This window comes from Salvelinus sp. IW2-2015, unplaced genomic scaffold (assembly GCF_002910315.2).
Source record: "Salvelinus sp. IW2-2015 unplaced genomic scaffold, ASM291031v2 Un_scaffold6859, whole genome shotgun sequence".
NCBI classification, from domain to species: Eukaryota; Metazoa; Chordata; class Actinopteri; order Salmoniformes; family Salmonidae; genus Salvelinus; species Salvelinus sp. IW2-2015.
In genome coordinates, this window is record NW_019948120.1 from 909 (window position 1) to 16224 (window position 15316).

Consider the following 15316-nt stretch of genomic DNA (forward strand, 5'->3'; position numbering starts at 1 on the left):
GTGTGATGGTCGACTCAGGCAGCCTACACACTACACACACACACACACACACACACACACACACACACACACACACACACACACACACACACACACACACACACACACACACACACACACACACACACACACACCACACACACACACCACACACACACACCACACACCACACCACACACACACACACACACCGTCTAGCCCTCAACCGGACAGACAGGAGCGAGAGGATTCCCTCCTCCAGTGGAAGGAGAGAGGGCCTAACAAGGCAGTCTGTAATACACCTGTAATCAAACTGCTCCAAAAAGCACCCAGGGAGCGCGGCGCCGCTGCCTCTGATTGGAGCGTCGGAGCACCGAGAGCACAGCCCCGATCTATAAWTGATGTGTGGGCACAATTACAGGCCTCCAGACATCAGCAAAGTGTTGCACAAGCGCCTCAAGGATAGTTGAATTTTGAACAGGCGTTGCATAAAATCAAGGTTCTCTCTGCTGTTTCTGATACATCTTCAAAATGTGAAGCCGGTCGGATGMCAGGCTGGATGGATAAATGAATGTGCAAGTTGAGTCTGCTGTTTCAGGATATGCATGTATGGGTTGCCACGGTATCAGGACATATCTTAGACTTTTATGACATGCACTTGGAACTTTATGAGCCAGCCGTTACACAAGTGTTCCAGTATTGCTTTCCAACAATAATATGTCTTTCTAGAACACAGGCCACAGAAAAGGGGACTTATAGATGAGGGTTAGGTAAAGACTGATGAGAAACGCTGATCCACCAGTGTTTAACTGGATAATCAGAGGTTTGTGAGAAAGCTCATTTTGCTGACATTCACAGAAGCCATTGTCATGTCTTCTTGGGTACGAAAACAGTTGTTAGGAATTTGGAGATTTCAGAGCTATATTAAAAAAACATGTKGTGGGCAGTGTTATTCATCTATGCTAACCCAAGTATTTTTTTCTCCTTATTCGATGCTTCTCTCTCAGTGTGAATGTCATGTAGTTGCTGGAAAGACAACCTGTTGCTTGTTCTATTAACAATAACAACGATAAAGTGATATTCCATAAACTCAGGTCATTTCAGGTCAACTCAGCTTCATTTAGTAATAATATTTACTATTCTAATAAACAGTCTGGTGTGCATTCAACTCCACGTGCAGGCTTTCTTTCTTACTTYCATTTCAGGTTTTTGTCACCGCCTGGTAAAAACCACATCGTCTTGGTGGTCTCCCCAACGAACAAGGTGGTTCATTTCATATTTCCAAGGGAACACTTCCACAGAGTGTCTCAACACAATGACTCATTTATGCTGGAGTAGAGAGGCTATTGATAACAAGGTCTTCGCATGGGAGTTTTAACTATCATCTGGCCGCTCAGCAGAATCACCAGTTGCAAGATTTCGCAAATTTACATAAACCCTTCTGTTAGAAAGAGAGAGAGAGAGAGAGAGCAGCCTAGAGAAGAGGAAGTATTCTCTGTTTTCATGGACCATTAAAGAACACTGGAAAATACAATAAAGGGAAGCCATTTTCCAAGTAAAGTTATGCATTCAGTCCTGCTGCTCTCCTCCAACTCACCTCACCGCCTCAATGAGTTTAGAACAGAGTCACTTTCAGAAAGCAACTACAATAAAACAGGAAGTAAATCTAGTTTTGAGAGGAAGGAGACTGTAAAGTATGAGTATTCATCTTACCCTGTAGGTCATTCTGCAACTTTCAAATGCGATCCATTATCATAATAATTATCGGTGAGAAAAAACTCATCTGTCCTAAACCCCAATAAATTGGGATAAATAAATAAAACAATGTAATTGTCAAAAATGACAATAACTTGATAATTGATATCTCATCTACATATTTTAACCCTACAGATAAACATGATCATTAATTGGTTGTTACGGATGCATACCTAGTCTCTTAACAAAATAATATGTTGTGGTTATTGGTTTGTATTGTTGTAAGAAGACAGTTATGTGTGAGAATGGTTAAGTAGGGGAAGAGTTCAACCCTTTGGGTTTTGATTAACACATTTGAAATTCAGAAGGTGCTGGTGTTCTCCAATCATTCTGTGAACTGCACTTTTAAAGTAAAACCTTCTGGCAGATACGTGACTGTGTGTAGGAGTAAGGGGCCGAAAACATGAATTGATAAAAAATCCTAATGCACTGTGGCCATGACTCACACAAACATATCTGCATATACACAAGCACCAAAGACCGACATGATGTTTTATCTCTCTCATTTCTTCTTTAAAAACTAGAACAAAACCGGATAAGAACAAAGATTGAAGAAATGGTACACACACCATTACAATAGAGGGGTTGAGAGACATTGATAGATGAGGGATGATTAGAACGCAACAATCATAGAAAAGGGAAAAATATACCATCTCTTTCCAATGTGTCAAGAAATTGCAAATAATAAAAACACAATAGAATGCTATTTTGGCCTAAACAGAGAGACACATGGCAGAATACTGATGCCACTGCGACTACCAAAACTATAAGGAAATCTTTGGACTATGTGCATGACTCAGTGACTAGCCTTGCTATTGAGAAAGCCATCGTAGGCAGACCTGTGCTCTCAAGAGAAGACAGGCTATGTGCACACTGCTGCCATCAAAATGATGTGGAAACTGAGCTGCATCTTCCTTAACCTTCCTAACCTGTAATGTACCATTATTAGAGACAACATTATTTCCCTCATATAAACTGATGATAGACTTCCTCAATATCTACTGGGTGAAATACTCAGTGTGTAATCCACAAAGCAGCAAGATTTGTGACCTGTTGCCAACGAAGAAAAGTGTAATCTAACCATTGTAAATACAACCTATAGTTATGCTTTATTTATTTTTTTGCTTTTGTAGCTTGAAGTATTTTGCAATGTCTTTATTCTTTTGGAACTGTTTGTGAGCGTAATGTTACTCGACATGGTTTTATTGTTTTTATATTCACTGCCTTAACCAATGTAAACATAATTTTGGGGTTTTTTTTCCCATGCCCAATAAAGCCCTTAAATGTAATTGATAGAGTAAGAGAAAAGGAGGCAGCTGTACTAATGCAAGCACCTATGTCTTTCTGTTCTGTCTCTGCCCGTGCCTGCCTGCCTGCCTGTCCTCTGCCTGTCTGTTTCTGTTCTGTCTGTCGTCTGTCTGTTCTGTCTGTCTGTCTGTCTGTCTGTCACTGTCTGTCTGTCTGTCTGTCGTGTCGTTCTGTCCTGCTTGCCTGCCTGCCTCCTGCCTGCTGCCTGTNACATGCTCAGACAGGCTATTGTGGGAAATGTGGTGTGTGTTGAGTCGGAACAGAATAAGATGTTGTCTGTCTGTCTGTCTGTCTGTCTGTCTGTCTGTTGTCTGTCTGTCTGTCTGTCTGTCTGTTGTCTTGCTGCCTGTCTGTCTGTCTGTCTGTCTGTTCTTGTTCTGTTTGTCTGTCTGTCTATTGTCTGCTGTCTGTCTGTCTGTTGCTGTTGTCTCTCTGTCGGTGCAGTCTCCTCGGTGTCTGTCTTGTTGTTGTCTGTCTGTCTGTCTGTCTGTCTGTCTGTCTGTCTGTTGTCTGTCGGTCAGTCTCTCGGTGTTTCTGGTCTGTCTGTCTGTCTGTCTCTCTTCGGTCAGTTCTCGGTGTCTGTCTGTCTGTCTGTCTGTTGTAACGTACTTTGGGCACAACATGTCTTACCAATCTGAGGAAGACCTCGAATGAGAAAAAGTTGGTGAAGTTTCTTGTTTGTTAAGCCACCCAGTCCCAGTCCTCCAGTCCCAGCACAGTCCAGTCCCAGTCCCGTCCCAGTCCAGTCCAGCCAGTCCAGTCCGTCCCAGTCCCAGCACAAGTTCCCAGTAAGTCGCAGTCCAGCACAGTCCCAGTCCAGCCCAGCAGTTCAGATCGCCAGTCACAGCACAGTCCCAGGTCAGTCCAGACAGCAGCCAGCCCGTCCAGTCCCAGTCCCAGTCCAGTCCCAGCAACCAGCCCAGTCCAGTCCCAGTCCAGTCCAGTCCAGCACAGTTCCAGTCAGCACCAGTCCAGTCCAGTCCAGCAGTCCCAGTCCACACCAGTTCAGTCCCAGTCCGCAGCACAGTTCGAGTCCCAGTTCCCGGTCCCCAGCAAGTCCCAGCCCAGTCCAGTCGCACCAGTGAAATATTTGCAGTCATATCTCATCCACACGCTCCAAGAAACAGGGCTTTTGCCCACAGTTTTACCTTTTTGTCCAGGGTTCGAGTTCCGAGCCGTTCTATTCATTCTATTATCTATAGTTACATGTGTTCTGTCAAGAAGGAAAAAGTGTTTTGAGGATTGAAAGCAGTTACAATCTTGTCCACTTGTCCTAGTTTATTGTACGTAGCCAGTGTTGTCTGCTGATATTTGTGTTTTCTCTTCCTTCTCACAGACTGGTAACGGCGGAGAGGACGCAGGGAAACATTCAGGGACAAGAGTTCTGACCAGGTAGGAGACGTCTATCAACATTATATATCAATCTCTGACCCAGGTAGGAGACTTCTTAACACATATATATCTCTGACCAGTAGGAGACTTCTATCACACTCTAATCATCTCTGACCCAGGTAGGAGACTTTCTATCACCTTTATAATAATCTATGACGCAGTGGAGGCTTCTATCACACATTAATATAATCTCTGACCCAGGTAGGAGACTTCTATCACACATTATAATCATCTCTGACCAGGTAGGAAACTTCTAATTCACACATATACTCATATCTGCCCAGGTAGGAGACTTCTATCACCATCTATATCTCTGACCCAGGTAGGAGACTTCTATCAACATTCTAATATCTTGAACGGTAGGAGACTTCTATCCACATTATATAATCTCTGAAACAGGTAGGAACTCTATACACATTATCTCATCTCTGAAACCAGGTAAGGAGACTTCTATAACCATTATATTTTGAACGCGGTAGGAGACTTCTATCACACTTATATCATTCTGACCCAGGTGGAGACTTTAATCACACATTATAATCTCTGAACAAGGTAAGGAGATTCTTCAACATTATATCATATCTGAGGTAGGAGGCTTCTTCACACATTATATCATCTCTGACCCAGGTAGGAGATTTTCTATCACACATTTATCATCTCTGACCAGGTGGCGAACTTCTATACACATTATATATTCTGAACCAGGTAGGAGACTTCTATCACACATTATATCATTCTGAACGCAGGTAGGAGACTTCTATCAAACACATTATATCATCTCTGAACCAGTAGAGACTTCTTCACACATTCTATCATCTCTGACCAGGTAGAGACTTCTATCACACATTATATATCTCTTGACGGCCAGGTTGAGACGTCTATCACACATTATTCATCTTGAAGTAGGAGACTTCTATACACATTAATATCATCTCTGACCCATGGGGGGGGGTAGGAGGTTCTATCACACTTTATATAATCTCTGACCCAGGTAGGAGACTTTATCAAACATTTATATCATTCTGAACCAGGTAGGAACTTTATCACATATTATATAATCTCTGACCCAGGTAGGGACTTCTATCACACATTATATCATCTCTGAAAGGTAGGAGGCTTCTATCACAATTTATCATTCTGACCCGGTAGGGAGCTTCTAGCACACATTATAATCATCTCTGACCCAGGTGGAGAACTTCTACACACATTCTATCATCTCTGACCAGGTGGAGGCTTCTTATCAACAGCATTTACTATTCTGAACAGGTAGGAGACTTCTATCACACATTATATCATCTCTGAACCAGGTAGGAACTTCTATCAACATTTTCATCTCTGAACCAGGTGGAGACCTTCTAAATTCACACTTATATCATCTCTGACCCAAGGTAAGGAGACTTCTCATACACATTATATCATCTTGACAGGTAGGCAGACTTTATCACACATTTATAATCATCTCTGAACCAGGTAGCAGGCTTCTATCACACATTATTCATCTTTCTGACCATGGGTAGGAACTTTATCACACATTCTATCATCTCTGAACAAGGTAGGAGACTTATAACATTATAATCATTCTGAACCAGGTGGAAGACTTCTATCACACTATATATCTCTGAACAGGTAGTAGGCTTCTATAACATTATATCACATAAGCCAATTTGTTTCACATGGACGTACACTAATGACATCCTCTCTCCCCTCATCCTCTTCCTCTCCCTCTCCCATCCTCCGTCTTTCTTCCCTTTCTCCTCTCTTCCCTCCTCCGCCCTCCTCCTCCACTCTCTCTTTCCTCTCCCCCTCCTTCTCTTCCTCCTCCTCTAACCTCCCTCTCTCCTCTCTCCTCTCTTTCCTCTCCTCCTCTCCTTCCTCCTCTCGCCCCCCTCACTCTCTCTCTCCATCTCTCCCTCCTCTGCTCTTCTCCTCCTCTCGCCTCCTCACCTTCCTCTCCCCCTCCTCTCCTCCCCTCCCCCTATCCTCCCTTCCTCCTCTCTCTCCGCCTCCCCATCCCTCTTCCTTCCCATCCTCTCCCCCTCCTTCCTCTTCTCCTCCTCCTCCCCTCTCTCTTCTCCTCCCCCCTCCTCCCTCCCCCTACTCCTTCCCTCTTCTCTTCTCCTCCTCTCCCCTCTCTCTCTGCCTCCTCTCCTTCCTCTCCCTTTCTCCTTCCCCTCCTCCTCCCCTCCTCTCTCTTCCTCATCCTCTTCCCTCCTCCTTTCTCCCCTCCTCCCCTCCCCTCTCTTTCACAGGGGACAGTGCAGATTCAGGTCGTCACGCTGCAGCTCTCTCAAGGAAGAGTCACTCATGCTAGAAGCTGGGCCCACAAGCTGGGGAAGGAGAAGGACAAGCTAGAGAGGAGATCAGCAGTACAAGTCAGTCTACGGGGACGTGGAAGCTCACTGGGAGCTCGCAAGGTGGTGGCCCACAGCACAGGGAGGTCGGAGCTACGGCTCCGACTCAAACGGTGAGGAAGAGGCCATATTCTGTTTTGGAGGAAATTGTAGAGCTGGAGGTGAGTGGCCTGAGCTTTAATCTGGGTGTGTCTGAAAAATTGGAACATCTATCCCATTCTAATACCATGTAGTCACTATATAGACAGAGCCCTATCACTACTATAGAACCAGAGCCCTATCACTACTATAGACAGAGCCTATCCCATACATAGAACAGAGCCCTGTCCACTACTATAGACCAGAGCCCTGTCCATACTATAGACAGAGCCTATCCACTACTATAGACCAGAGCCTATCCACTACTAAGAACAGAGCGTCCATAGCTCTGCCAGAGCCCTATCACTACTATAGACCAGAAGCCCCTATCCACTATATAGACCAAGCCCTGTCCACTACTATATAGACCAGGTATCCTGTCCACTACTTATGACAGAGCCTATCCACTACTATAGACCAGAGCCTATCACTACTATTTGACAGAGCCTATCCACTACTATGCAGCGCTACCATACTAAAGCAGTCCCCTGTCCCACTCCTATGACCAAGAGCCTAATCACTACTATAGACCAGAGGCCCTATCCACTATATAGACCAGAGCCCTGTCCTATTGACCAGAGCCCTCTCACTACTATAGACCAAGAGCCCTGTCCCACTAACTATAGACCAGAGCTATCCACTACATAGGCCCAGAGCCCTATCATACTATAGACAGAGCCTATCACTACTATAGACCAGAGCCCTATCCACTACTATAAGACCAGGGCCCTATCCACTACTATAGCCCAGAGCTATCACTACTATAGACCGAGCCTATCCACTCTATAGACAGAGCCTGTCCTACTATAGACCAGAAGCCTGTCACTACTATAACCAGAGCCCTATCCCTACTATAGACCAGAGCCCTATCCACTACTATAGGACAGGCCCTATCCATACTATAGACAGAGCCCTATCCACTACTATAGACCAGAGCCTATCCTACTATAGACCAAAAGAGCCCTATCCACTACTATAGACCAGAAGCTATCACTACTATGCAGAGCCCTGTCACTACTATAGACGCAGAAGCCGCTATCATATACTAATAGACCAGTAGCCTATCCACTACTATGACAGAGCCTCTATCCAGCTACTATGACCAGAGCCTGTCCACTACTATAGACAGAGCCCTATCCACCTACTATATGACCGAGCCCTGTCACTACTATACCAGACCCTGTCACTATATAGACGGAGCCTGTCCACTCTATAGACCAGACCCTTGTCCATACTATAGCCAGAGCACTGTCCACGACTATGGGATGCTGTTCCTACTATAGACCAGAGCCGCTATCCATCCTATAGGACGGGCCTGTTCACTACTATAGACCAGAGCCTGTCCACTACTATAGACCAGAGCCTGTCCACTATTACTATATGACCAAGCCTGTCACTACTATATGACCAGACCTATCCATACTAATAGACCAGAGCCCTGTTTCCTATACTTAATAGACAGAGCCTGTACACAATATAGACAGAGCCTGCCCCTACTTAGACGAAGCCTATCACTACTATAGACCAGAGTCCTGTCCACTTATATAGACCAGAGGCCCTATCCATACTATGACCAGAGCCTATCATATCAATAGACCAGAGCCGCTGTCACTATATAGACTAGCAGCCTGTCCACATACTAAGACAGAGTATCCAACTATAGTAAAATGAGCTATCCCTATTAACAGGGTCTCTATCCACAGCTATAGACCAGAGCCCTATCACTACTATAGCGAAAGCCTGTCATCTATAGACCAGAGCCTACTCACTACTATAGACAGAGGCCTGTCCATTACTATAGAGGTCCTTCACTACTATAGATCAGCAGCCCTGTCCACTTACTATAGACCAGAGCCCCCACTGTCACTAAATATAGGACAGAGCCTTATACTACTATAGCAGAGCCCTATCACTACTAATAGCCAGAGCTTTCAACTACTATAGAACCAGAGCCTGTAACTACTATAGGACCAGAGCTATCCACTATATGACCAGGGCCTATCCACTACTATAGACAGAGGCTGTCATTATATAGACCATAGCCTCCACTATCTATACAGACCAGGTCCTATCACTACTATAGACAGAGCCCTATTCATCTACTATAGACCAGAGCCCTATCATCTATAGACAGAGCCTGTCTCTATAGACGATTGCCCTATCATCTACTATGAGAGCCCTAAGTCCACTACTATAGACAGAGCCCCTATGCACTACTATAGACCAGACCCTATCACTACTATATGACCAGAGCCTGTCCACTACTATAGACAGAGCCCTATCCACTACTATAGACAGAGCCCGGGGTTTAGGTCAAAGTAGTGCACTACATAAGGAATAGGGTGCTATTGTCTTTCGTTTCCCCTTCCTGAAGTACTTTGATTTATTCCTGTAAATGAAGATCGCTTCCTACTCATTGTGTTCATTATTATCAGGTGGAGAACCGAGGCCTGAGGGCTGAGAACGAGGACATCCGCTGCCAGTACGAGAGGGACTGTTTCGGCCGGGAGCCCTTCAGCAGCATGCCCTCSTCRCCGTACGGCGGAGACGCTCTGGAGTCKGCCGGGGAGCTGCGGCGCCACCTACAGTTCGTAGAGGAAGAGGCAGAACTTCTCCGGCGGTCCATCTCGGAGATCGAGGACCACAACAAGCAGCTGACCTCCGAACTGAACCGCTTCAAGTTCGGCCCGAGAGACGAGGAAGGCGAACTCGGAGTGATGATGATGATGAAGTCCGGTAATGGGAGTAACGGAGGAGGCGGGGGTAACGGAAGCGGTGTGGTGATGATCGAGGAGCTGAAGTCAGCCCGGATGCAGATAAATGAGCTCAGTGGGAAGGTGAGGCAGCATGGACTACAGTACCCATAATGCTCTATGTGAGGCAGCATGATGGACTACAGTACCCATAATGCGCTATGTGAGGCAGCAGAATGGACTACAGTACCCATAATGCTCAGTGTGAGGCAGCATGATGGACTACAGTACCCATAATGCTCTATGCGAGGCAACGTGGTGGACTACAGTACCCATAATGCTCTGTGTGAGGCAGCATGATGGACTACAGTACCCATAATGAGGTGTGAGGCAGCGTGATGGACTACAGTACCCATAATGCTCTGTGTGAGGCAGCATGATGGAGGTGTGCACTATAAAAGGAATAGGGTACCATTCAGGATGTTGCTAAAGCTTTCATAATGTTGACTTGTCTCTAAAGCTAACATAATGTTATTTGTCTCTTAAAGCTTTCATAATGTTGACTTGTCTCTAAAGCTTTCATAATGTTGACTTGTCTCTAAAGCTAACATAATGTTGACTTGTCTCTAAAGCTAACATAATGTTGACTTGTCTCTAAAGCTTTCATAATGTTGACTTGTCTCTAAAGCTAACATAATGTTGACTTTGTCTCTAAAGCTTCATAATGTTGACTTGTCTCTAAGCTAACATAAGTTGACTTGTTCTAAAGCTTTCATAATGTTGACTTTGTCTCTAAAGCTAACATAATGTTGACTTGTCTCTAAGCTTTCATAATGTTGACTTGTCTCTAAAGCTTTCATAATGTTGCCTTGTCTCTAAAGCTTTCATAATGTTGACTTGTCTCTAAAGCTAACATAATGTTGACTTGTCTCTAAAGCTTTCATAATGTTGACTTGTCTCTAAAGCTAACATATGTTGACTTGTCTCTAAAGCTTTCATAATGTTGACTTGTCTCTAAAGCTTTCATAATGTTGACTTTGTCTCTAAAGCTAACATAATGTTGACTTGTCTCTAAAGCTTTCATAATGTTGACTTGTCTCTAAAGTAACATAATGTTGACTTGTCTCTAAAGCTAACATAATGTTGACTTGTCTCTAAAGCTTTCATAATGTTGACTTGTCTCTAAAGCTTTCATAATGTGACTTGTCTCTAAGTTCATATGTGTTGTCTTAAGCTTTCATAATGTTGATTGTCTCTAAAGCTTCATAATGTTGACTTGTCTCTAAAGCTTTCATAATGTTGACTTGTCTCTAAAGCTTTCATAATGTTTTGATTTGTTCTCTAAAGCTTTCATAATGTTGACTTGTCTCTAAAGCTACAATAATGTTTGACTTGTCTCTAAAGCTAACATAATGTTGACTTGTCTCTAAAGCTACATAATGTTGACTTGTCTCTAAAGCTTTCATAATGTTGACTTGTCTCTAAGCTTAAATAATGTTGCTTGTCTCTAAAGCTAACATAATGTTGACTTGTTCTAAAGCTAACATAATGTTGACTTGTCTCTAAAGTTTAACATATGTTGACTTGTCTCTAAAGCTAACATAATGTTGACTTGTTTCTAAAGCTACACATAATGTTGACTTGTCTCTAAAGCTAACATAATGTTGACTTGTCTCTAAAGCTAACATAATGTTGACTTGTCTCTAAAGCTAACATAATGTTGACTTGTCTCTAAAGCTTTCATAATGTTGACTTGTCTCTAAAGCTTTCATAATGTTGACTTGTTCTCTAAAGCTTTCATAATGGATTTGTCTCTAAAGCTACATAATGTTGACTTGTCTCTAAAGCTACATATGTTGACTTGTCTCTAAAGCTTTCATAATGTTGACTTGTCTCTAAGCTTTCATAATGTTGATTTGTCTCTAAAGCTTTCATAATGTTGACTTGTCTCTAAAGCTAACATAATGTTGACTTGTCTCTAAAGCTTTCATAATGTTGACTTGTCTCTAAAGCTTTCATAATGTTGACTTGTCTCTAAAGCTTTCATAATGTTGACTGTCTCTAAAACTAACAGAATGTTGATTTGTCTCTAAAGCTAACATAATGTTGATTTGTCTCTAAAGCTAACATAATGTTGACTTGTCTCTAAAGCTAACATAATGTTGACTTGTCTCTAAAGCTAACAATATGTTGACTTGTCTCTAAAGCTAACATAATGTTGACTTGTTCTAAAGCTAACATAATGTTGACTTGTCTCTAAAGCTAACATAATGTTGACTTGTCTCTAAAGCTTTCATAATGTGACTTGTCTCTAAGCTTCATAATGTTGATTGTCTCTAAAGCTACATAATGTTGACTTGTCTCTAAAGCTTTCATAATGTTGACTTGTCTCTAAAGCTTTCTAATGTTGATTGTCTCTAAAGCTTTCATAATGTTGACTTGTCTCTAAAGCTTTCACAATGTTGATTTGTCTCTAAAGCTAACTAATGTTGACTTGTCTCTAAAGCTTTCATAATGTTGATTTGTCTCTAAAGCTTCATAATGTTGATTTGTCTCTAAAGCTAACATAATGTTGACTTGTCTCTAAAGCTTTCCTAATGTTGACTTGTCTCTAAAGCTTTCATAATGTTGACTTGTCTTAAAGCTTTCATAATGTTGACTTGTCTCTAAAGCTTTCATAATGTTGACTTGTCTCTTTAAGCTAACATAATGTTGACTTGTCTCTAAAGCTAACATAATGTTGACTTGTCTCTAAAGCTAACATAATGTTGACTTGTCTCTAAAGCTTTCATAATGGTGTCTCGTGTCCTCATCTAGGTAATGAAGCTGCAGTATGAGAACAGAGTCCTGATGTCCAATGTTCAGCGCTGTGACCTGGCCCAACACCTGGGCCTCCGCACCGGCTCCCCGCGGGACAGCGATGCAGACAGCGACACCGGCCACCGTGACGCCGCAGAGGAGGAAGAGACTGGGAGGCTCCTCTTACTTCACCCCAAGAGGGAGGGGCCTGTGGGTGGCGAGAGCGACTCGGAGGACCTCTTCGAGAAGACCACCACGACCTCGGGGTTTGGAAGTCACAAGCCCTCGGACGAGCTCAGCGCCACCGAACTATCTAACCGTAGGCGAGAAGACCGCGAGACGTTCACGAATGTCAAACGAGAAGCAGAGCGCCTTGGGAAGACCGTAGATCGTCTCATTAGCGACACGGACAGTCTGATCTATGAGGGAAAGATTTTAATAACAGGAGGGGACAGTTTGAGTCTGGCTCTGGAGGGGGTTAATGAAGACACCACCCGCCTCCCCGATCCCAAACCAGACTCACAGGTCCTGGACACGATCAACATCCGTATGAAGGCCTTCCGCACAGAGCTCCATATCTTCATGGAGAAGGTGGATCACCTGGGAGAGGGCATGAGGGAGAGGGGAGGTGACCGGGATCGGGGAGACGACCTGTCACCCTTGCCCAACCTCACAGAGTCCAGTAGCTTCCTGTCTGGGGTCACCTCCATGTCACGAGACTCGCCCATCGGCACCCTGGGACGCGACCTGGTCACAGATRTCCAGGTAAGGAATTGGATAAAACTCCTCCGACTTTTGACCTATATCTGTCTCTATCCAGGGGTGCGGCCGAAATGGCACCCTATTCACTACGTAGTGCTCTTCCTTTGACCAGAGACTTCAGGCTTATCTTACTTCGCAGTCTGGATGTGATACAACATTCGTCAAGGGCTGAAGCCAAGTAAAGTAAATCCTGAAGGCTCTGGTCAAAGGTAGTGCACTACATAGGGAATAGGGAGCCCTATGGCCTGCGTCAAAAGTAGTGCAGCTACATAGGAATTAGGGAGCCCTATGGGCCCTGGTCAAAGTAGTGCACTACATAGGGAATAGGGAGCCCTATGGGCCCTGGTCAAGTATGTGCACTACATAGGGAATAGGGAGCCCTATGGGCCCTGGTCAAAGTAGTGCACTACATAAGGGAATAGGGAGCCCTATGGGCCCTGGTCAAAAGTAGTGCACTACTAGGGAATAGGGAGCCCTATGGGCCCTGGTCAAAGTAGTGCACTACATAGGGAATAGGGAGCCCTATGGGCCCTGTCAAGTAGCTAGCAAGTAGTGGCACTACATAGGCGAATAGGGACCATTTGTTTGCAGTACTGTCTGTACTGTATGTTACGTTCTGTCTCCTTGCTACATCTAGACATCAACCCCTGGCTGCATCCATCAGTAGTATGTCTTATCAATCAGTTTAGTAGTATAGTTTATCAATCAGTTAGTATGTCTTATCAATCAGTTAGTATGTCTTATCAATCAGTTAGTATGTCTTATCAATCAGTTATATGTCTTATCAATCAGTAGATTCTTATCAATCAGTTATGTATGTCTTATCAATTCAGTAGTATAATCTTATCAATCAGTTAGTATGTCTTATCAATCAGTTAGTATGTCTTATCAATCAGTTAGTATGTCTTATCAATCAGTTAGTATGTCTTATCAATCAGTTTAGTATGTCTTATCAAATCAGTTAGTATGTCTTATCAATCAGTAGTATGTCTTATCAATCAGTTAAGAATGCCTGCCTGTAGCGGCAAGTAGTCATTATGGAAAACAGAGTTAAACCGATATTGATATTATTTCATGACATTCTGATTTATACATTAAGACATTATGAAACAAAACAACAAGGACATTCTGATTTAACATTAAGACATTATGAAAAAAAACAACAAGGACATTCTGATTTATACATTAAAACATTATGACACAAGCAACAAATCTGATACAAGACATTCTGGACATTCTTAACTGACTATAATGAAACATTAAGACTGAAAAAACTAACAAGGACAGTTACTGACATTATATGAACATTATAACACTTATGCATGAACAAAACAACAAGGACATTCTGATTTAAACATTAGACTCTATTGAAACAAAACAACAAGCACATTCTGATTTAAATCATTAAGACACTTATGAAACAAAAACAACAGGACATTCTGACATTACTGATTTATAAGACATATATCGAGCTATGAAACAGACAACAGACACACGTTAAATCACTATAAGTACAACACATTACAGTTGATAGAAAGGAACAAAAAAACAACTATTAACATTAAGACATTATGAAACAAAACAACAAGACATTCTGATTTAACATTAAGACCTTATGAAACAAAACAACAAGCACATCTGATTTGAACATTAAGACCGTATGAAACAAACAACTCATTCTGATTTATACATTAAGACAGTATGAAACACAAAACAACAAGGACATTCTGATTTATACATTAAGAACATTGATGACACCAGGAAACATATATTATTGAAGTATGAATCTGTCAGAGACAGAAGCACAACGTGACTTTAAACAGCAGTGAGGAATAGGCACCCTACTCAGTGGGGTAGGGTAGGTATATAGGGCAGCTACTGTTTGACAGGCACTGTTCTGGCGCTAAGCCTTTGTGTGCGTGCCATTATTCAGACTCTCGCACAGATTCAGACGGCGAAGGGCGGTATCAAAAACGCACCAGGGGAGGAGTCTGTGTAAATGGTAGAGTCCATTACTATCTGATGTACACAGTGTTAATAAACAGTCAATGGTGTAGTCTGATTAAATCGGTACAGTCCACGAGGCTACTATGACGTACACAGCTGGGAGTCATGTGTAATAGTGTACAGTCCATTACT

At 43.0% G+C, this 15316-nt stretch overlaps 1 protein-coding gene across 1 annotated transcript; it reads left to right on the forward strand.

Annotated features, from left to right (window-relative positions):
• Window positions 1-3728: 3728 nt before the first annotated feature.
• On the forward strand, window positions 3729-13180 carry LOC112079078 (microtubule cross-linking factor 1-like; the record flags this gene model as incomplete). Its single annotated transcript, XM_070442224.1, has 5 exons — window positions 3729-4123; window positions 4379-4423; window positions 6684-6806; window positions 9359-9760; window positions 12434-13180. Coding segments are annotated over 5 exons (1712 nt in total), but the record flags the coding sequence as incomplete, so codon positions are not given.
• Window positions 13181-15316: the final 2136 nt, after the last annotated feature.